Genomic DNA, 24,643 nt, shown 5'->3' on the forward strand with positions numbered 1-24,643 from the left:
GATGGACTGTTTTAGTGTTTTTAAAGAACGCTACCCAGGTGTTAACTTGAACAGCAAAGGAAAATGAAGCACACTACTTTAAATGCCTTGCATAATTGTGATAATTTATGCACTGCCATCATCCCCACATTGTAGTTGATGCACCTTGAGATACTTACTTTAAAATGTTTTCTGTCTGAGAACATTTGTCTAAATTGAGCAATAAGCACTCTGCCCCTCAGAGAATTTACTAATGGAATTTAAATTAAAACAATGTGCACAAACAACACCCGTGGCACCATTTTCAAACACACATACACACTCACAAAATAGCAATTCACACACAGCATTCCTTCTTGAATCATCCCTGGGCTCTCATAACCACTGTAAAGTGATATAAGATGCATAAACATGGCCATAAATCCACTGTCATGTCCAAAAACTAGGAGTTATGTGAGGGCGCATATGCAAAGAAATGAACTTAGGCTGTCATGTGACTCTTCGTAAGTCCTCTGGGATACCTTTTAGCATGTAAATCCCAAGCTTGCAGAGATACATGGGAAAGAGGGGATTTAAAAAGAAGTGTGTGCATGTTAAAGAGAAGGGCAAACGTAATATATCATAGTTACTCCCATAAAACAGGGAAAAGATGAGAAGAGCCATAGAAAAGAGTCTGAACTTGTAATAAGTCATGTCTGCAGAGCCCGAGACCTCGAACTTCACAGATGATTGGGCTTCCAGGGACGTTTCTGTGGTCCGGACTGTCTGTAATGCGTAAGGGCACAAGAAGACACCAGTATCTGCCCTCTGAACTCACCGACATTGCTAACAGCAGCCAAGTCCTCCCTCAGAGCCGAAAACTGACTCTGTCTGGCAGGGTTCCCTGCCCTCCCTCCCTACATGCTCATACTGGAGAATAAGAATAAGAAAGAAGGGGATCTCGGTGAACCGCAGTAAATGTGTGTGCGTGGGTGCATTCATGTGTGTGCTCAAGCTTGCGCTTATGTATGAGGGACGGACTTGTGAATTATACCTGAATCCCCCAAGGGAGGATTGCATAAAAGGTATTAATTTCTTTCTTTACTAAGTCCTTAAACCGGACTTCTAGCTAAATTGAATCATCATGCTCCATGCATGAAATTAAATATTCTCTACACCAATACTACTGTACACTGTAAAAAATGATCGTAATTTTAACGGTAAAAGACTGTAAAAATGCTACAGTGAAAAACTGTTAATTGGTTAACAGAAAGTTTCCGTACTATATACGGTAAATAACTGTGATAGATCTAACGGTACATTTAATGTAATTTTACTGTAACATACCGTTAAATTTACAGTTTTTGAAAGTGAAAAAACAACTCATTGTATAATTTACAGTGAAAAACCGTAAATTGACATTCCCACAATTCCCTGTGACACTTCACATTTGATGTATTTTTGTTGAAATAACTATGTTTGTTTCTTCATAGTTTTCTTCGTTTTTTCTAATCAGTTATGTACATTAGGGGTTTATGTTACATTTAATGTTGTTAAATTAATGTTTATTGCATTTTTAAAATTTCATGTGTTACCATGATGGTGTTTAATGTTTGTGTGAATGACACTGTGCAGCTTCTATATATATTAGTATTAACTTTCTTGTGGAAGAACTGCTTGTGTTGAGCTTTGATTGATCATGTGACTCTCATCACTGCTGTGATTGGTGGTTATCAGTGTACAAAACAGATATTAATACTTCAATAGGACGGTAAATTAACTTTATATCATATTACTGAAATTTACTGTTATATTTACTGGATTATACTGTAAAATTGACATGTTGTTCAGAATAGCACGTACATTTTACAGTTTAAACCAGTAAATATAACAGAACTCCAGTGTGTTATATGCTGGTTTAAACTGTAAAATGTACATGTTATTCGGTAAAAGCAATTACTGTTTTGTTGTATATTTTACGGAATTGTTCTGGTAACCCCAGCTGCCAGTTTTTTTCCGTAAAAACTACGGGATTTTTTTTACAGTGTATATCAAACACTTTAGTGTTCATTCAACATATTACAACACAGGGTTGTGCAAAATTCAGAACTGAAGAATTTATTCTTTGAATTCATGCGTTCACATTTAAACTCAATTGTAAACAACCCACAAGTAGAAGAATTGGAATATGAATTAGAAAATCAACCATTCAATCAATATATCAATCTAACCATTGTATACAGTAGTATCTATATCTATAGTATCTATCTTTCCATCCATCCATCCATCCATCTTCAAACTTCAAGGCTTTTTCTGAACATTCAAACCAACCCTTTTCGAAGCCAACATTCAAATTTGTCTATAAAAACTTTGATAAAATTAGTTCTATTAATTTCCTTAAATTTTAATCCATTTTATTTCTACTTCCTTACATTCAAACTGCAGTTGCACCTTGTTTAGTTTGTTTCAAGAATGAAATGGAATTTAAGCCATTTTCAATGCAATCATGAATGGCGCAGAACCCTGTTACAACAGCGAACAGATGATGACCTCATTGCTCAAATAGTCACATTTAAGCAACTGAGAGGGATATAAAACAGGATGTTTTGTGTGTCTCAAAGAGTGCAGGCACAGAGGCAGGCAATTACAAAGAAAGCCTGGATTTTGGTTAGCCATCATAATGATTTTCTAATGACACATCCCAAGTACAAAACCAGAACAAGATCCCACTAAGCTTGAAGCTGTTTGTGGGAGAGAACAGAATGTTTAGTGAGTATAAGTCCTAAACAAATGTAGCCGTCTTCACAAGACGTTCAGGGGAGGAACATGATCCAAGTGTTTGGTCAAAGCTTTTGGACAGGCGAGCAGAAGTAGCCAGAACTAAAAACTATAATCCATCCAAAGGTCCTCCACTACGTCTTACATAAAGCAGACTAGATCTTTAATTTCATCTTTAGTTGCACTGTGTTTTGAAAATCTCCAGAACACTCATAGATCTTTTTTTTTTTTTTTTTCATATTGTAAGTTGGAATATCCTATCCTGTGCATGCATGTAGTATGTCTCCAGTGTATATTTTGGCAGTCAAGAGTGGTCAGTGTCAATGTTGACTGACAGAAGTACACTAAGATTAGGCATAAAGGTCCTGGGAAAACCAACCACACCAATATCATATACAGTATCAGTATTCCATTTTGGAGGAAAGACTGTAAACATATTTAAGCTTAAAAGCAAATATTACCTTTCAATTGTGATTCCTGAGCATAAAATAACAATAAAACTGAACTATTATAAGAAATCATTGATGCGTAGTCCTGGAAAATGGGCTGCTACCAAGAACATGGATATTCAGGAAAAAAAAAAACAGTTCAGAGAATCCCATGGGAAATACTGTTTCAGAACTAAAAACTAATTGCATTGCTTAGCCAACCAAGAGCCGTGCACAAACCCAACATGAAATCCTATTCCCCCAGCAAGGGTTAAACTCACAGTTGTGCAAATTCTGAATTTAGGTCCTTTCTGGTAGACATGCTCAATCCCAAAGAGTGTTCGAAAAACCAATTAAAGAAACACAATAAAGGGCAACAGAAATTAAAATTAGTTCAGGCAGCAGACAGTGAAAACTCCTTGAATTAGAAAGGTGAAATAGACATGTAACATAAGAAGGGAAGTAGCTTGCTCAGCACAAAACTGAAGAGATTCCCACAAAGCACAATTAAAAAAACGTATTGCCTAATACGACAATAGAATAGAAGCACATTAAAAATGCACTGAAAGTTAACATTATGAGACTCGGGTTTCCTGGAAACACAGAGGACAAAAATAATAACGCATATTTCCCATGCAATCTATATCATATCAATTGCAGTTGTTTGTTTATTTATTTATTTCTATATTAATTTGAACAGGAAAGCAGTGGATGCCATCTCCAGCAGGGGCTGTAAGCATCCACAGAGCAACAGTGTGAGACAGACAGAGCAAAGACAACAGAAATGCATCTTACCTTTGAAGGACAGGAAGACTCGTGGAACAGAGGCGGGTGGCAGGGAAGACAAAGGGCTGCTGTGGACCGAGACAGCTGAGAACACAGAGACCAGAAGGGTCCCCAGCACCAAAGTCCCGACTCCCTGCATGATCACTTTATCCAAAGACCCACAAGAGATTTATTCGGTCCTGCATGAGAGGGGAGGGAGGAAGGGGGTGAGGATCAACATTAGACAGATATAAATGAGCTGAAAGAGTTCCTCATATATTCATGATTTCAATTTTACATTTCTTCTTATTCAATGGTAGCAAATGAAAATTGTTAATAGAGATAAGTTTGAGTGATTTTTATTCCCAGATATTTACACATTTCTACTCAATTGGTTATCGGTTCCTTAACATCGAGTCTTAAATGGTAAGATTTTATTTCAAATTCTTTGTGGAAACCTTTCACTTTGTAATAACTGACTTATTAAAATATTCATAATGCACGTTATGGTTTTTGTTGTAGTAATGACTATTTAGTAAACTGTGCCAAAAAGCAGTAAAATATTATTAATAATAATAATTAATATATATATTTAATTACTTTAAATAAATAATCAGTGAAGGATCGGTCTTACAGCGGCTGATCTCTGTCACAACTAAAGCTTTTTTCATTCCTTCCAAACAAATCAAATAGATCCATCAGCATATGACTTGCAAATGAACTTCAACGATCAATAGCATTGTCATTTCCATTTTCAGAAAAACATGTTTCAATAAACCTTTCAAAATAGATAGTTTCCAGATTTCAGTAGCGTGTAATGGACTGATCCTCTTAAAAAATAATGTAGCCTATAAAAAAAAAAACATTTGGATAACAACTGTGCTGCTGATCTTCTGTACAAACAAGTACTTATGATGTATGTGACGTGAAGCATAAAATACATGTTTATCTTAAAATAAACTGAAATTAACGCAGAACTCACCTACAAAACGTCCGTCAAAAACGACCCTGTGTGTCCAACTGTACAAACCATTTACAATCCAGCGCAAAGAAAACGTACAGAAACAAAAAGCAATGCGTCCAGTCAAAAGTAACTGCATACACGTGTCCACAAAGTAGTTGCTCCTTTAAACTAATTTATTATACTGATTCCGTGTCAGTTCAAATGAAGTGCAAGTATCCCCTCTCGACCGGAGTTTTTAAACCCGTCTCGTGTATTTTTGTCCACACAGCAGCACCAGCAGCAACTGCAGCAGCGCGCGCTTCAGGTCCACTGACTGTCTGCTGCTGAAGTAGTCTGGCAGGTGGATGGAGCGCTGCTACTCCCCCTGGGCGGAGACTTACCTTAAAAGTAACACCCATTTATGTTTTGAACGCAATTAGGCAATGCAAATACATGTGGCGAAACCAAAACAAAATCATGAGACATGTTAGTAATGGGGGTGCTACGCTTATCTTCACTAAATCACACGTAAACATGCGAACGACTCTCGCGTGCGCTCGCCTCGCGCTCTCTCTATCACCCTGGGCGACGCCCACGCGCTACACGCGTTCAAAACAGTAGCTGTTATTTGGAGATAAAAGACAACAATTTCATTGCATTGTTCTGAAAAGAAAGGAAGCAATGTGTATAATTAGGCTAATAATATCTATATTTATTAAAAACTTATGATACAACGCAACTCTTACGGAGAACGCATTTTCTGCAAAAGTGTATGATGATCAAAAAAATATTTTTAGTGAATCCTGATGGAGAAAAACTAAATTACAAAAGAAGATTGTTTCACCTCCAGCATGGAGCATATGGACCCTATATGCGCCTGTACTATATAGCATGCAAAAAGCAAAAGGCCTAAGTCAAATGAGTATTCATGAAACAGTAGCCTACCTGATCCTGAAGTGTGCAACCAGTGGATACGTTGCTATCCCATCAGGCCACACAAGCTGAGGAGCCAAGAAAACTCTGAGCCAGAAAAGTATTTTAAAATGTAAGTGCTACAGAGAAAGTTGTTCAGTTAAATAAATGTTTTTCACAGTTGTTGGTACATCAAAAAACATCCAGGTCAAAGAGCAATGTCAATTGCTGGATGCAGTATGCTGCCATTTTAATGTACGTTATACGTTTCCTTTAAACGTTATTTGAAAGAAACATTGATGTTAATACCTTTTACAAAAATATAAGTCATAAGTCTTCTGTTGCATAATATATATCAGAGATTCTCATTAGCAACATAAATCTGCAACATTTTAAGCATAAGCATTTTAAGCATTTCGTTGATTTTACAGTGCATGACAGCAAACAGATGTGTTGCTATTCAGTGCTGTGAAAGAGTCGAGGGCTCAATCCAAGGGCTCAAGCTTTCTCTGTTTTGCAGAGAATCAGTAAATGCAATTTTTCACAATTTGATTTCATAGAATAAATTACACAAAGTATGAAATCTGCCCTAAGGACACAGAAGTAGAGTGAGAATGACATGTTAGTGCAGAACACATAACGATTATTAGATTTGTTGAGACTTTTATGTAAAAATGGCAGTGCAGAATGATGATTGTTGTAAAATTTTTCATCTGTGCAGTTTCACACAGGCACAGTATAACCATGGGGTCATAGTGCAATGTGGACTTGTCTCAGTATCCGTGCTAAAATAGCGCAACCTGATGTTGCACCAAGTTTGCGCAAAACAGCCATTGCCTGACCACAGAAATGCCAGTAAGGGCTATTCATCAAATAAATGGCTGAATTGCAAAATAAACATCCAAACCACAATACACAAACCTTTAATTAAGAATGCTCAATGACGGATTTGTGAATTACATTTATTTATTTTCTTTTATGGTTTTAGTGCTTTTGTGGTTCAGGTATTCCCTACGTTAGGATAGTAAAGATAGTTAGCATAGAAATGCCATACATTTTTGTGGGGACCTTTTTTTTGTCCCCATGAGGAAAACAGCTTATAAATCATACTAAATGATGTTTTTTTTTTTGTAAATTTAGAAATGCAGAAAGTTTCTTTCTTGAGGGTTGTGTTTAAGAGCAGGGAAAATGACTTGCGAAATGTGAAAATCATTAAGTGGAAAGCCTGTGTGTGTGCGTGTGTACCAGAAAGTGAGAATGAGAGCAATTTATAGAAGGGCAGTCAGTGTTGCAATGATCTGACCCAGTATAGCAATTTATATGCAGTCTGTCTTTATTGGTGTTTTGAGTGATATGATATTAAAAATAAACTGCTCTTTAAAACAATGAAATATATGGGCTGGATTTCAGATCAGTCACATAGTTTTCTTTTTGTGATAACTGATGAATCTCTGCAAGATTTCTCTTTGAAACTGGAATGTATGTGCAAGCTCTCTTTCTGTATGTCTGATGAGGCCAGTGAAGTAGCACAGATGAAGATAGACAGATATTGAGATATTTCATCCTTTCAACACATGTCATTCTGTGCAAGCGTGTGTTTGTGCACTAAAGGAAACAGACAGAAAGTCTGAAGTCTCGATGGCCAAAATGACGACCAAATGTAGCACACAACAATATCATTGAATTTGACAGAATTAAACAGAAATGATTAAGCAGAGTACTGTAAGTGAGAGTGTGTGAACTATAAGTGTCTGGTTGCAGTTGGCTCAAGCAGACAGATAACAGGTGTGATCCAGGACGACAATGACACAGAGACACGGAGTGGCCTTGACTTTCACACACCAAGCCAAGGCAATTACCACTATAGCTCAGTAAAGCATCTCATTATCTCTGCATCAGCAGTCAGTCAAAGCACAGGCTCATGTGCGCGTATATTCCAATCAATTTCATAAGTTAGAAAGGACATGGCGATACACACCGGATGAGTGGATTAAGTGTGATTTATGTGTGGTCTGTTCTGTAAAGTTTTAATTTAGTGCGATCAACCCAAACTCAAAATATTTGCTCAGTATACTGGCCACTCAAGTTCATATAATTTTCCATTATCTATATGCAAATATTTCCATGTAATTTATAGCTGCAGGCCTGTAACCTTAACATACTGTATGGTTATCACTACCTTTTAATTATCTGAATGATTTTTGCAGTTCTTTTTACGCCTCATAATCTCATTCATGATTATCGTCAACTAACATGATTGTACGACCAGATGCTGGGTAATTTAGATCAAATCAAAATGACATTCAAAACGAGGCAGATATCTTGGGATTTGTATGGAGTATGCAGATTTGACCGTATGGAATATTATTAGTGGGTATTGATAATAGTTAAAAACTTCTGGGGAAATGGATGGATCCTGTGAAGTGCATTATAGTAGAATGGAAAAACACTTATCACTTAAAAACAAGGATAAGAGGTATTGGAGGAAATGGCATAATTCCTTTGTAGTGACTTCAAAGATGGAGGTCAAGTGAAAGTAGTCTACAGAGTTGGGGATGTATTTCCCCTATGACAAAGATAATCCCTGGATCCAAATATACCTACTTCCATATTAAATAGACCTTATGCGCCAGAGAAACAAGCGCACAGCCATCTTTAGAATACTGTGTTTGAACTTCCGTTTTTGCGGTAGTTCTGTGCATTTCTATGGCATCGCTGTCGAAGAGTAATTAGCTGAAGTGGATTTACTTATTGTAGAGTTAACGAAAGTTATCACGAGCATTGTAATGTTTGCAAATGTTATAACAAATATCAGTAGACCGGAAAGATATTAAAATGAGCGGCTCATTCATAAATCTGTAAGATCTTACTTTCATGCTGTGGAAATACAAACTGGAAGAAACACCATAACGAGCGCAGCACTGAAAAGGGGCGGGGCTACATAAGGCCTATAGTAGGTGAAAAACAGTATGTGAGCTACTATTTACGGCGAGATTCTGAAGTGCGCATCCACACCTTACTATCCCATGAGGCTAAGGGAGAGGATTTGTGAATAGAAGTGAAGCGACAAAACTGACAGTTTAGATCACATGGCGGTGCCAACTTCATTCATACTACACACATTCATAGTATATAGAACATATTTTTTTAACGATCCTGAAGTTTAAAACCAAATGTAGTACCTACTATACAGTATGCCATTTCGAACGCAGCTAATGACTGATGAAAATAATACATTATTTTTCACATATTTCACATTGTTGCAGCACTTCTCTACCCAATCTGTCAGTAACGACCTGTGCGTTTCCCAAAGCCAACTATGGTCGCAAATTCCGTTGTTACCAACACAATTCTATGGAACTTGCGACCATAGTTGGCTAACAATGCTTAGTTTCGGTCTCTTCGAAGCCCCTCCTTCCGAAAAATCAAATATGAGCTGATTGGTCTACTGCACCAGTGTGTTGTGATTGGTCAGCCGTTTCAAGCGTGTTTCGGACATGTCACGCCCCTTACCATAATAACCCCTTTGTTTGCATATTTGGCAGGAATTATTTAAATGAGGAATATTGTGACATGTACATTCCCTGGAAAAAGTCTACAAGATACATTGAGGTGTTTCAGGGTGTTCAGAAACAGTGCTTACCGATATAGAGAATAACTCCCTTTAGAATGGACTTTGTGCTTTAAAAATTAAAAAAAATCTTTAAATTAAAATCTTTTAACAAAAATACACACACCTTTTTAAAGCTAACAGAGTTTATTCATGCATGTTCACAAAAAGACACACACACGCACGCATGCACACTTAATCATGTTCATAAATACCTATGCTTTGTTTTGCCTAATTTCTTTCAAGACATGCCTGCAGGAATAAGCATGTTTGCTCACACACACACACACACACACACACACACACACACACACACACACACACACACACACAGGTCAGAACAGCTCTGGTGCATGTAATGACTGATCATGTACTCACCCCTCAGTCACGGCACTGGAGCTGCTACCTTTTACCTTTGAGATAAGACATTAAAAATGCACAGCCTCCGCCACCACTCTCAGGAGTCCAGCCTACTGTTCATTAGCATTTAAATGAGAAAGAGATAGTCGTGTTTGCCTGCAAGTCATATACCTACAGCAAAGAGCGGAGAGACTTCAGTACTTCCTATAAATTTCTACACCTCTTCTGAATCTATCCCTCCAAACAACTATAGTAACTGCTGCTTTTATCCCCCGGGTGCTGACAAAAGACTGCTTGATTCTAAACAAATTAGCTGTCGTGTTTTGAGGACAATTTAGATTACCGGTATAGTTCAGCAACATGGTTTCCAAAGAACATCACTGCTGCCTATTTAATTTACATTTGCATATTCATGAGAACATACCTTCTCAGTGTTTGTACTAGAAATTTACATTTTAACCAGTTAGTTTTGAATGCTTGTTCAATTGTTCATGCAATTGTAAACTGATTTTATTTAATGAACACGAGCATGTTTTGTTGTATTTACAAATTGTCAACATCACTTTATTGGTAATCAACAGCATTACCACCGAAAAATGTTGTTCTTACCAAAAAAAGATCATGCTTGTTGACCAGCATTTTTGTTGGTTAGCAGCACCAAACCAGCATCAACCATCATAGATCTGGTCTTTTTAGCAGGCTAGCATTATCAAATCTGCCGTGAGTTATGGAAAGACAGGCTGCTTTGCCTGAAAGATCAATCTGTCAATCTTTGGAACAAGTAGCTTAAAAGATGATAGCCTGCTTGTGCTTGATCTTTTCCAGATCCTGAACTGATGCAACCAATATAATATGGTTTCAAGGGAAAGAGAGAGAAAGTTGAACTGAAGGCTTACGCATGTTTCTGATTTGTCACCTCAGAAAAGCAGTCATATTTTAATAATGTTTTGTCTGTGGTTTTCATGCTGGCTTTTGATTTTTTTTTTAAAGTGACCAACTATCTCTTTTACAGTAAATACAGTAACAACAGACTGAGTGTCACTGGATTTTCCTCGTTCCCAGGGCTGAAACTAAACTTCACTGGTCACATATGGATCTAATCATGGCTGTTACAAACTGAGGTGTCCCACGAATAACAACAATGGTTTCATTTTCAAATGGCCCCCCGTCTGAAAGAGCCTCTTTCCTCACAACCCGTGGCCAGCAGGGTTGTGTAATCATCATCCTGTCAGAGTTGGCTGAATAAAACCCACCTCAAACTCCTACTTGCCGCCCCAGAAAACCACAGACAGCCCCTATTTGGACGACTAGCCCGGTGAACGCTGCGGAGACATGCTCCAAATCTGAACTATGTACTGAATATACAAAATCCAATGCTCTAGTGACCAAGGAAATGGGCTGAAGACATGAAGGATTCTACTGAAGTGGAGGTGATGGTTTCAGAACAAGAAAAACATGGTTGTGTGAGTCTTTTAAGGGGATGGAAAAGAATGATCCAAGAACTGGACTTACAAGATCTAATTCACTCGGGATTAGATGAATACGATGAGAAATGCAGGAGGAAAAAGCAGGAACTACTGATGTGGGTCACCGCAGACTTGAGATCCATTATTGAAGTCTGCTGGATACAAAAGAGTACAATCTTGTCTTCGTATGAACTGTCTATGTAAGCTACAACCTTCCCATTTAAAGGAATGGATCCCACAGGAATTATAATTCCGTCATCTTTTTATTTGCTCTCATGTCATTCCAAACCTATATGACTTTGTTTCTCGCAATTTCAAGAAATATTTCAGATTATTATCAATGATGAGAACGTAATATTTTTGTGGCAATCATGATACATTTCCTAATTTTTCTAAATTAATTTATGAATAGGCTGTTTAATGACTCATCAGTGCAGTAGTCTATGGTCAGAGATGCTGACATTTGCACAGTTGCCCTGATTTAGGGCAGCGAGAGCGACTAAAGCCCTGAATCACTGAGCTACATCTGAACATGTTTAAATCCCCCTGAATTAATAACAGTTAATCCTTCATGTTGTGGACATGAGGATAAGCATGTCATAAATGCCATAAAAGCTCAGAATAACATAGGTTTTCATGCAATTTTCTTTGCATTCTTTTGACTAATTGATCCAATTTGTGCGTTTAAAGATTTTGTTTTGTTGTTGTTGTGTGGTTTTTTTTGGGGGGGGGGGGGGGGGGGGGGCATTTTTCTCTTTTCTTTTCTTCAGCAATTTTCTTACCTCTATCTGTGTACTATTCTGGTACTGTGGTATAACTAATACTGTTGCTCATTTGATTTTTTTTGTGCTTTTCCATTTGCACCTCGCTTTGGATAAAAGCATATGCTAAATTAATAAATGTTTTCAGGGGTCACATGAAAAACAAATTCACAATATTTAAAGACAAAAAGCACAAAATATGTTCTCATGCTCCTCTTGGTTCTTCAGTATAATCAAAAAAGCATGAAGTTGTTCAACAGCATGTCATTCAGTACAAGGGTAACATTCAAAAGTAAAAGTCATACGTCACAGCTTTTAAAGTGACTTAAGAAGCATCTAAATCCCTGAAAGATTACATAACTCCACCATATAAGATGATGTATAACACAACAAATGTGAGTTGATAAGAATAGAAGCAGTGTTATATGGCAGTGTCGTTTAATGTGATAACCAGCACAACTACCTTCACACATCTGCTCCAGGAATTTCCAATAGGATGTATGTTTTCAAGAGACATGCTATATCTTACCCAGATGTCAGTGCGCAGTATGGGGTATCTGGTGCATGTGCAAGCTCACTGTGGTTCGGATTAAACGCCAAAAAACACAACATGTGGCTCTGATCTTACAGTGATGTCACAGCTGCCCTTTTATTAATCCTTGAGGAATATTTGTGATTGGTTGCAGTGTGCTCTACATCATTACCCTCCTTAAGTAACAAAACCCAAGCCTGGATTTCCACAGCTATGGATCTATATAAACCTCACTGCAGGGCCTGTCAAAGAAACATATGATAGCAGCCATTATTCTTGTTTAAAAGCCAAATAACACTCGGTTGTTTCCTTTAAAGATTAAATCTGGTGAACTGCCTTGATCCGGAATACTCTGAATAAGCTGCTTTACCATTTCCCCTCAAATGTTTAAATTTAAAAGAAAAAACCTTTTAGATATAATAATATTTATTAGTATTATTAGTCCTTTGAGTGAGTGCTCAATTTTTAAGCACCCCTTACAAATATTCAATTCAACATCGATTCAAAAGTTACCAAATGTTACCATAATTTATTGCCTCAAACAATTTATAGTAGAATTGACATAATTAGAAACTGTATGTGCTCTTAAAAATGGTTCCAAAGAGGTGTTTTCGCAACAATCCCATTGAAGAATTTTGTTTTGGTTCCCCAAAGAACCTTTGGTGCAATGGAAAGGTCGCATTAATGTTAAAGGTTCTTCATGGAACAATCAATGCAAATAAAAACTTTATTTTTAAGAGTGTATTGTAAAAGTATTCTTGAATTAATTTAAAAAGTACTGAAAAGTATAAGTTTGCAGGTTTACAACAATTTAAACAATCAAACGGACCTTTTTGAGAAAACAAAAACAATGGAAGCCATCAGAACGCTTTTCATTTACTAAATGCCTGTAACAAAATGATAAAATTATCAAAACATAATATGATACTAAAACAATTTAAGAAAATATGAAGCATGTTTATCGTTCCCCAGACATATAGAGAATGTACCCTCCAATTAAATGTGTAACCTCTGCACTAACATGCATATTGTATGTGTGTCCTTTTCACAAGGCATATTATAATACGATCTTCAAAAAAGCTAATTCAGCAGGAACAAAATTATTCGAATGGTTAACCTGGAGACCTTTTTCCAAAATGAGTCAATTAAAACCTCCATACCTGAGTAACATTTCTGCTGCATGAGCTGAAAAGTTCAAGCACTGTAACCTCATGTGACCTCTTGCTCATTACTCTCACCGGTATATGCAGGGGGAAGCTTGGTTGCAATGCCACTCTGCATCATAAATATTTAGTTATAATGATCAGTTCTCTTTTTAACTGAGTTTGCATCTTAAATTAAATCCATCCACTAGCACAGAGTCATAAGACAGTGTTTGCATAAAGCACAGGTAAGACACTACTGGGGGGGGTGAGAAAGCACTCTCAACTTGACATGCTAATTTTCAATCAGACAAATGAGGTACTAATGAGACACGGCATTTTACACTGATGAGCATTTGACTGATGAGGTGACATTATAAACACACACACAACTAATCATTGTTCATAAATCCTGCCCACTAATATAACAATTCATAGTCAATGTTTAAAACATACAAACATATCATTCAAAAGTTTGGGGTCAGAAATATTTTTTTGAAGTTGCTAAAAATTCTATTTCAAATAAAAGAATCAGAGAATGCTGAAAAAAGTATAATGGTTTTCACAAAAAATATTAAGCAACCATTTTCAATATTGATATCAATATTGAGCACCAATCTAGAATGATTTCTGAAGGATCATGTGACACTGAGACTGGAGTAATGACACTGAAAATTCAGCCTTGCATCACAGGAATGAATTAAAATATATTAAAATAGAAACATAAATTAATCTGTAATAATATTTCATAATATTACTGTTTTTATTGCATTTTTGATCAAATAAATGCTGCCTTGGTTTACGTAAGAGATGCAAAAACATTTTTAAAAAATGGACCAATCCGGAACTTTTGAATGGTAGTGTGTATAATAAATATATATACAGAATATCCTTTTGTGCTCAATGGAAAAAATTCAGTCAAACAGGTTTAAAGTGACATGGGTGAAAAATCTCTTTAAAGACGACTGTGTATGACTGAATACATGCATATGGTCTTTATTTGTGATAACCATCATGGTATGGAGCTCATTAAAATAGGTGTGCAGGTCAGGCTTTGATAGACAGCGAGATGTCAATCACAAATTAAAATCTTGAGAAACTGGGTAAACCATCCACCTCCCACAGGTCAAACCATATAAGATGGAATTTGTTTTTCTTTGAACAAAAATGGTTTTCTTATAACACCAAAACCTCAACCAAGAGTTCAGTTCAAGCCCTGTGCTGTAACACTGACAAAGTTCTCTCAAAGCAGCAAGTGCTCTTCAGTATTTTACAGCTAGAACTTTAATTTACACCTTTAATTTGGCATTAGCTGATGCGTGAGGTGCATTTCTCGCTTCACACGTTCTCAATGTTCATGCTTGTCTTACTTTTCTATTCACCTTCAAACACTCACTTCTCTCTCTCTGAATTGGAATGTTAGCTTGATACTGTAGCGACAAAACTAAAATTAAAAGGGATAAAGGGACTTCTGTCATCATTTATTCACCCTCACGAGATTCCAAAGCAGTATGTCCTTCCTTCTTCTGTGGAACATAAAATAATATTTTGAGAAACGTCATTTTTCCCCATATAATGGAAGTCAATGGGCTACAAATGTTGTTGGCATACCCAACATTCTTCAAAATAACTGTTTTGTGTTCTGCAGAAGAAATAAAGTCATACAGGTTTAAAACGATGCGAGGGTGAGTAAACGATGGCAGAATTTTCATGTTTGGCTAAACTACCCGTTTAAATTTTAGTTTTGTTGCTACAATATCAAGGTAACATTCCAATTCAGAGAGAGAGAGAGAGGTGAGTGTGTGAAGTAAGACAAGCATGAACATTGAGAACGTCTGAAGCGAGAAATGCACTTCACGCATCAGCTAAAGTTCTGAAAGTAGAATACTGCCAAATTTATTCTAATTTTAGCGTTTAGTCTTTTGTGTTTGGTAAAAATAAACAAACAAACAACATTAAAATATCTAAAATTATAATACTACTAATAGTCCTTGAGTGCATGAGATAGATTCACTTAGAGTTTTTAAAAACTATATTAAAAAAATAATTACCTCAGGTTTCAAAATGAAATCTTGAGGATGTGCCACCTATAGGATCACATATCTCCTTGTTGTGTCTTTAATATAATTTTTTTTTACTTTATTGTTGTCAGTTGTATTTATAAACAAAAAAATCTGAAAATAGATTTTTTTTTTATTAAAAATAAACAAAAATCTGAAAATATTTAAGAAATATTAGTATTAAGTTTCAAAATGAATCTTGAGGAGGCTCCACCTATGATCACATGATCATAAATGCCAAAATTACGTACTTTTCAAGTGGCGCCGCCTTCTCATAGTGCCTGACACAGGTTTCACAGTGGCTGTATCACCCATGAAGATGGGCTATAGCCTAAACCAAAACTGTAAACACCACAGACATTAAGGGTGACGTATAATAAGAATTCTGCACAAATTATATGATAAATTACTGCATATGTTCCCCCCAATCCTGAATACAGGAATTTTAGCCTTAGTTGAGCCTTAGCTTAGATGAACATGTACTGAAACAAAAACACAACACAAGACTATCTTAAGTATTCTCTACCACATTCGTCTTAATACTTAATTAATATCTTTCTTTATAGTCGTTCTGTTTGATCGTGGCGCTGAGATAAATTGCTAGTCTGTGCAGTGCCAAGCCTTCACATACCTCTTTAACTATTGTGTGTGTGTGTGTGTATTTGTGTGTGCATGTCTGATACCTCTCCTCATGGGCCTGGGGGATTTTATTCTGTCAGGTCTCAAACAGCACTATGGGAAATATGAAACACTGATAGGACCTGCCTATGAACTGAAGCTGATAACAGACGTTTAGAAGTGTGTGTGTGTGTGTGTGTGTGTGTGTGTGTGTGTGTGTGTGTGTGTGTGTGTGTGTGTGTGTGAGAGAGAGAGAGAGAGAGAGAGAGAGAGAGAGAGAGAGAGAGAGAGAGAGAGAGAGAGAGAGAGAGAGAGAGAGAGAGAGAGATTTTAATGGATTGCGAGTAAATTAAGGTGTGTTTTATCCACGTCAAACCAGCTTTTATCTGTTTTTTATAAAAGACACCATAATTACAATTCAGTGCAATAACTGCAATGATTAGGATTAATTCATTCACAGCCTTAAGTAATTACACGCAAATACTGAGTTTGAGCTTAAAGACCATGATAAAAAAAGAGAGATGAAGAAAAATATTTGTGCTCATTCCACATGCACTACAGTATGTAGCTTGCGGTTATTTTTCACCGGCTTCAGACTGCAGAGAGGAACATGCAGCGCCGCGGTGTTGATTAAAACTGATGCTCCAACATGAAAATGAATCACTCGTGAAGAAATCAAAGAACTATCGATGTCTCTCTCCCTCTTTCTCTGTGTTTCTCTGTCAGTCAGAGGTTGGTGCTCCTCTAATCAGCTGTCATCAGTGTAAATGTGAGCCGACTGCTCTTGGCCACTGAGGACATCAGGCAGCTCTCTGCTGTCAACTCCCATTAGCCCTCACTAGCGTCATAGCAGACTTCTGCCCCATTAGCAGCATGGCAATATACATTATACATAGCACAGCCTAAAAAAGGTGTTATGAAACATTTGTCTAGCCAGAAATACAGCCATCTGACCATCTGCGGCATGGATGTTTGAGAAACAAAGCACAGATGTGGGATCTTAAAAGCAAGAACATCCTCCCAACATTTCAATGAGCATGTTTGCATGCACGATCTTATACCGATTGTGCTTAATAACCCAACATGTAATGTCATGTAAACACCTTAAACTGTGTTCTTTTCTCAAGTAAAAGCCATAAATAGTTTAAATCCATTTCCGGACAAAGATTGTTGTCCACCACCCCAAATATCACTCTCCTTTACAGGCATTCCGGTGTTTTATTTTTTTCAGCATATGCACATCTTGTGTGCATATGTGCTTGTTTTTATGTCAAAACCAGAGAAAAACATGTAAATTTCAAAATTAATTTTGACTTAAGTTGACAGGTTTTTATACTGAGCTGATTCTTGATACATGTAAACACAATCAATGTTATAATTAAAGACCTCATTTCATACATTGTTTACAGGGAATAGGCAGATTTTTTCCACCCAGATTTTCTCTGTTGCCTTAAACAAATCTGGAAACAATTGGATGTAAAAAAAATAAATGGAGCTGATACAATACAATATTATAGATCAGCGACAGCCAGTTTAGCAAATATACTTGTTGTTTAAATTCTGCAAAAAAAAAAAAAAAAAAAACTTTCTAGAAGTTTTCTAGCGTTACTTACAATATAAGTACAGGGAAAATAAATGATAAATTATCAATCACTAGCTCACTGACCTTGCAATGAACCTAAAATCTAATCCAGTTCAGTTCAAATGTGAATTAATAGTGTGCATTTCCCACTTCAGGTTGTTATCAGTTTGGATACTTTGATTATACATAACACAGTTCAGAAGTTGCAGGTTATGCTTTAGTACAGTAAATCATGCAAAATCCTATCATATGGAATTTTTTTGTGATTGTAATGGACAATTATAATTTATTTGTTTTTATTTCATTGAGACTTTCAAACTTGAAATTTTGAGCCCAGATGACTAGAGGAAGACAACTGATTGCTCCCACAACCCCAGCTGTCGTGATGGAGCCACGGGCACCTCATCAGCCTTGGCGCCCTAATCTGCACTATACGGGATAGTGCGAGGGGATTGGTTGGGGAGTGGGGCATGTCACCCTTTGGCTTTATATCTGAGGAGTTTAGCATGTGACCAACTGCAGAGGGGGGTCCTTTCAATATTAATGCAGCACCAGGAGGTTTAAACCTCAGCCTGAGAGAGAGTTGACAGGTCTGTGCCGATGGCTGGTATTGAGCATATGTGCACCTGCATGTGTTAATGCCCGTGACCCAACTGAGACCATTTAACACGATTTTATCCACAGTGGCAAAGCACATTCTGAACATAAAGCAGCATTACAACAGCATGTGGAAAGTTACTTTGGATAGTTTGACAGTGTAAAATGGGAAAAATTCAAAATCTTTCATCCATGGGGAGAAAAAATATCCAACCTGCTGAATTCACCAACCATATATATCTACAGTAATAGTATGGAATATGATCAGCAGCCTAAATGTTGAATAAAATTTATTGATAATAATAATAATAATAATAATAATAATAATAATAATAATAATAATAATGTATTATTTCTATTAACACTGTAATGATCAGTATACATTAAATTTTAATTATTTAAATATTTTTTTTTTAATTTAAAAATATAATATAATAATCTAATTATATATATATTTTGTTAGTATAAATGTATAAAATTATCTATCATACACAGTATAAATGAAACAATTAAGTGACCCTAAAATCTTGTACTTATTTTAGAGTGGCAAACATGATGTGTGTTATTCAGTAACTCTATCTGGGACAGGATCTGCATAAAAAAAGCTGACTAATGACTGAAACACAATCCCATACATTCTAGCCCTATATTAAAAGGTGTTTATTGTGTTTCAGTTGAGGATTCCCCAGTTGAGGATTGTTAAGTGACATTGCTACTTCGTTGGTCATTTGTCTGTTTCCCGGCTATCAATTTCTCTGTAGCTGTCTATTTGAGTGACAAAAACCAAGTTAATAATACAATTAAAAGAAATATCTCATCATTCTCCATAACGTGGTTGCTATTTACATCTTATATGTCTGTAAAGGCAACGATTGTTGCATTGGTTTTACATTCCAAAGAGCTCTTGGAACGGTTAAGCAACGAGACAGTTTGGCCCAGCGGTGGAATAGCTGCTAAAGAGCACATCTTAGTGTAAGAATATGTTTGCAGCGATGAATGTCAGGAGAGGTTGTGCGGGAAGCCCTCATATGGAGATGGTTTGGGTGTGCATTATGTTAATTACTATGCTCCCTTGTTTAGAATAATCTGGACAAATCATAGAACAATTTTATACGCATACACACCTGTTGTGAATTCCCCATAAAGTTTGCATAAAAACTTTTTATGTGCACATAAAAACCACATAACAGACCAAATAACTCCTGATAAACAATATGAAGAAATATTATTTCAGAAATATGCCTATTCTTGTTTGTTTGTTTTCAACAGCTGTTCCTGATCCTTTCAAATGTGAATGCTGACCTCTAGACCACGTTTATGAGATTGTAGTGTCCATCAGGCCTGCCATGCTTGTTAAGACTGGTCACGCTGAACAAAACGAGCTTTGTCACACTACAGACCACACACACACACACACACACACACAAAAGCTGTTATTGCTTAGCACAGTTTGCAGACTTTCAATTATTCCCATTACCAAGTGATTTTATGGCTTTAATGTGCTGACTGATATGACCAATGAACATTAAGGATACACACTAGTTTATTCATAGCTTAATTTTTAAATGTGGGCATGATTTCTGGCAAAGTACCTTTCACTTTACCTTGTAGCGACACCATCAATCATCTGTTCATATATAACTGCCTCATAGAGGGTATCATCACTAAATGTAAGCACCTGAGGTTTCCCTGAATAGATGAAACCCCAGTGAGAAGAAAAGAAGAAGGACTGAAGAGATGAAGAGAAGGGCGAGTCTCACCTGTCTGTGATGAATTATTCAGTGAAACAGCCAAGAGTGACTGTTATGTAAAGGAAATGCTTCAGGCTTGCTTAAGGTGACGTCCAACATGTTCCATCTGTGATAATCTGTCACAGACATTCAGAAAATGAGCGCAAGTACAATTAACACACACACACACACACACAAAGAAATACACATATACAAACACACTCCATCTCACACTCTCTAAGCAGCATCTCAGAGAATTGTGTTACCATAGAGACAGAGGGATGAGTATTTTAATGAATAGTGCATGATGGGTGAAGAGTAAATACTGGTTAACGGGACCCATTCAAGACCTCAATTCAAAACCAAAAGTCTCCTGCTTTGCATTATTAAAAGCAGGGTTGGTGATTTGTTCCAGAAACATTTTTTGTTATGCTGGTTTAAAGTCTCTTCACATCCTGATAGCAATCACTAAGTTAAGTGGTCTAAATGTATTTATATGTATACATATATATCGTCTTTGGAAGGCGTAGGACCATAAAATGTTCATCAAATAATTGAATTCGGTCTGAATGTAATGATATGATGTCCTACCAACTGCCTGTCAACGTATGCATTTCCATACATCCGCACACCGGCTCACACAGACATCACACGTCATCAGTGTGTTTCATGCTGTGCAGAGTTAGACAGACGCCAGTCACCGAGCACCGCAACCACCTTTTACAATTCCTCCTGATCCAAAACAATGAGCTTATGCTGTGTTCACGCCATAACTACCGCAATTTGGAAGAGACGGAAACCCATGACTCGAATTTATGCATTTCAATGGCAACACTATCAACGCCAAAATGAATCTGCAGCAGTCAGGTGGTGATACAGGTCAGTGCACTTTATTGTTTATGTCATATGCTTTGAGATATGAGGTAATTTAACGCCGTCTCTCGTGACTCTTTTGTTTGCCCCCTGCTGTACATGTTCATGTGTTTTGAAGGAGGCGTGGCTTTGAAAATGCTCTGAAGGGAGGGTGGGATCTTATGCTTTTAAAGCTAGCTTGCTATAGCTAGCCTCTTCGAAAATTGCCTACCCTACATTTAATGTCTTAGAATTATTATTAACATAGTTCCAGCACACTTTGTAGTAATGAGCGCAAATAACAATATAGAAACTTTAAGGATCCAACTATTAATTTTTTAATAGCTAACATAATTTAAAATCCATTTGCAAATTATTAATAACGTACCCAACATTTTGTCATAATTTACTCACCGTCATGTCATTCGAAACCTGTATGACTTGTATGTCCAAGCTGTTTTCTATACATTAAAAAGGAAATGACCACAACTGTAAAAAACAAACAAATTTTTTTGTGAATAACATCTTCAATTGACCCATCGCAGGGAGTTTGATTGACAGGCGATCTGACCAATCATAATCCGCCATCTGCCATTTTTGTCCGACAAAGCAGTCAGGAGAGTAAGTAGATTAATGTTGGAGGATTTGAACTTGAAAAACGGTGTGTGCTGACGTCTTTCCGCGGTTAAAACAACATTCCTTCTTATGTTTATTCATGTTTATTTGATGCTATAAATTAACTAAAAGGAAGAGATAATTGGTTCACAAGCAGCTTTAACTGAGGCTCTACGGCGATCTGTTAGACACATTAAAGAGCCACAAAACGGTATTTATTGTTTAAATTTCTTTAAAAAAAATTACCAAATTTGAAAGTTGAGACTTTGATTCATATTAAAAGTAACCTGGTCTGTTCTGTCTGTCAACGCGTTGTCACTGCCCTTTTTGCTCCGCAATGTATTTTTCACTGTGGTGTGGCGCGAGAGCGGCGTGGCTTGTCGGACATAGCAACAGTAACTAAAGGGGGCGGGTCTTTGCGAATTAGAAATCATGGAGGGGCCTGAAATTGTCATTGTAGGTGCATGTCCACTGTGAGAGACATAATCTAAAAAAAAAAATCCAGAAATCACAATGTATGATTTTTTAACTATTTATTTGTATGATACAGCTGCAAATAAGTATTTGCAAAATAGAATAGAACTTGCAAAATAGCAGGGTGTTCAAATACTTATTATTACTTTTTTGTCCCTGGTTACCATTTACGTTTTAGTACATAGAAAACAGCACTGTGAACATTTTTCAAAACAAAAAACAAAAAACAAACAAACATTTTTCCTCCTTTTTTGTTCCACAGACAAAAGAAAGGGTGAGTAAATAATGACAGAGCTTACATTTTGGGGGTGAACTGTCCCTTTAAGATATATATTTTTTTTTTTACAATTTATTAACATTTCTGCAAGAAATTGCATCAGAGTTTGGCCTGTTTTAAATAAGAAGCTGAAAAATCGCTATAAATTCGAAGAGTGTTTTCCAGAAGTCATTGGAAAGACAGTCAGGTATTGAATGTCCTCTAAATTAGGATCTGTGTAGCCATGAAATATCTCCAACCATAAGTACAGCAGCCTTGGCCAGTTATGATGCCAGAACACCCCTAAAAATAAAGATAATCACAGTCCTGACTCGCAGAAAACTTTCACACACAGGCTGTGGTCCAATCACTGTCACCTAGCAGTGGGCTTGCGGATCATATTGCAAAAATTGCTTGGACAGTTGATGATTGTTCTGTATCTGCAACTAATATATAAGTAATTTCTTTTTTAAAGTCTCACGTGGGCAAAAATTTGCTGCTACGACCAACTTGTTAGACAGAAATGTCTCCTGTCTCAATGACTATCCATTAAAATCACAGGATAGCAAGGGAGATATTAATGATTGGAATAGAACTAAAGCAAAATGCTTGACAGTCAGAACATAGCAATCTGTCTGCTATATTTATATCTATTTCACACCACCTCTGAAACAATATGAATAACAATGTTTGCAATAATGTCCTCTGAGGCCAATTTACACAGTACATCTCTATAACATTATTTTGAGCTCGATCTGGACCAAAAAAAAAAAAAGTGAGCTTGCATAATGGGCTCAATCTCGCTGAATAAACTTCCGAATGTTTGGCACAAGAGGATTCATGGTCCATCAACTCTCACATGTCCAGATGACCCTAAGAACATCCATCTGGTCAGAAACTATTCAAAACGTCTCCTCACCTTCCTCCAAGGATCATGTGTGCTCAATAGGCCACATGTTTTTCTTCTAACACATACACGCACACACAGAGTTCTACGCAGCTTCACTGAATTAACTTGAAGCTTCAAGTGACAAGGTGATTTAGAATTCTGCAAGTAAAAAAAGTGTTTTTAACAAGAAGGACCTGATTTTGTGCAGGCAGAGAGTTCATGTAAACTTTGAATGTTGTTGGCAAACTGTCAAGCTATTCCAACCCTCAGTCATCTCAGTTCCTGGATTCATCAATACTCCAGAGTACATTCTTGTTGAAGGTGAAGGTATTTACCGCCTGGGAAACAACGGGAATGACAGTCAGTCTTAAATAATACTGAAATTTGAGAATTTGAGAGCAACAGGACTGTGTCATCACAAAATTCTCACCTGCCATCCTCATAGTATTGTTATTTTGATGGGTTTCCTATTGCACTCAAACCCTTTATCACCTTCTCTTTCTCACTGGGCTCGATTTCCTTTGGATATTTGCCTCTACGAGCCACAGACACCCCTGCCTCGATGTCCATATCTAGAAAAACAGATTATGAGAGCTAATGAATGCTAATTCTAACTGCAGTTTAAAGAATATAGTTCACCTAAAAATACAAATTCTTAAATACTCACCCTCACGTTGTTTAAAACCTAATGACTTTTTCTGTTAAACACAAAAGGGGAAACAATAAAGACTGAACAGGCCACTCTTTTCCATGATGAAAGTGAATGGGGATACAGGCTGTCAAGCTCCATAATAACCTTAAAAAGTAAGTATATTTCAAGTCATAGCTTTGTGTGATGAACAGACTCCTGAAGAAAACGCCTCGGTTACGACTGTAACCTCGGTTCCCTGAAGAGGGAACGAGCGTTGCGTCGAGAATGACGCTATGGGGAACGCTTTGCGTGATGACGTCTTGAAGCACATGTAAAATCAGTCCAATGGTGTGGCGGAACGTCAGAGGCGGGTGACGTCACGTACCAGGAAGCTATAAAAGCCGGCCTGAAACAGAAAACGAAAGCTTCGTATAGTCTGAAGTCGGGCTGACAGGCATGAAGGAGATATGGCAGGGCGACGCAACGCTCGTTCCCTCTTCAGGGAACCGAGGTTACAGTCGTAACCGAGGCGTTCCCTTTCAAGGGAACTCGCGTTGCGTCGAGAATGACGCTATGGGGAACGTCTATACCAACGCCTCCATAGCTACAAGTGTCTGTCCTGTGTGAAATCTGGAGAGCAGCACTAGGAAGACAGAACATGAGACCCTGGAGCAGAGTCTAGAT

The 24,643-nt window shown here is 37.1% G+C and overlaps 1 protein-coding gene across 2 annotated transcripts in view; it reads right to left on the reverse strand.

Annotated features, from left to right (window-relative positions):
- sema3fa (sema domain, immunoglobulin domain (Ig), short basic domain, secreted, (semaphorin) 3Fa) overlaps window positions 1-5,265 on the reverse strand; it is a 50,681-nt gene extending 45,416 nt beyond the window's left edge. Inside the window, exons 1-2 of one of the 2 annotated variants that reach the window (XM_084128175.1) lie at window positions 4,912-5,265; window positions 3,960-4,129 (exon numbers count right to left, since the gene is read on the reverse strand). In XM_084128175.1, the coding sequence (XP_083984301.1) occupies window positions 3,960-4,089 (130 nt within the window). In that variant the 5' untranslated portion in view covers window positions 4,090-4,129; window positions 4,912-5,265. The remainder of the gene's footprint in view (window positions 1-3,959; window positions 4,130-4,911) is intronic. The other variant, XM_084128176.1, reaches the window with a different exon arrangement.
- Between the last annotated feature and the right edge of the window lie 19,378 nt (window positions 5,266-24,643).

The sequence above is a fragment of the Abramis brama genome (genome assembly GCF_963993115.1).
Source record: "Abramis brama genome assembly, chromosome: 11".
NCBI classification, from domain to species: domain Eukaryota; kingdom Metazoa; phylum Chordata; class Actinopteri; order Cypriniformes; family Leuciscidae; genus Abramis; species Abramis brama.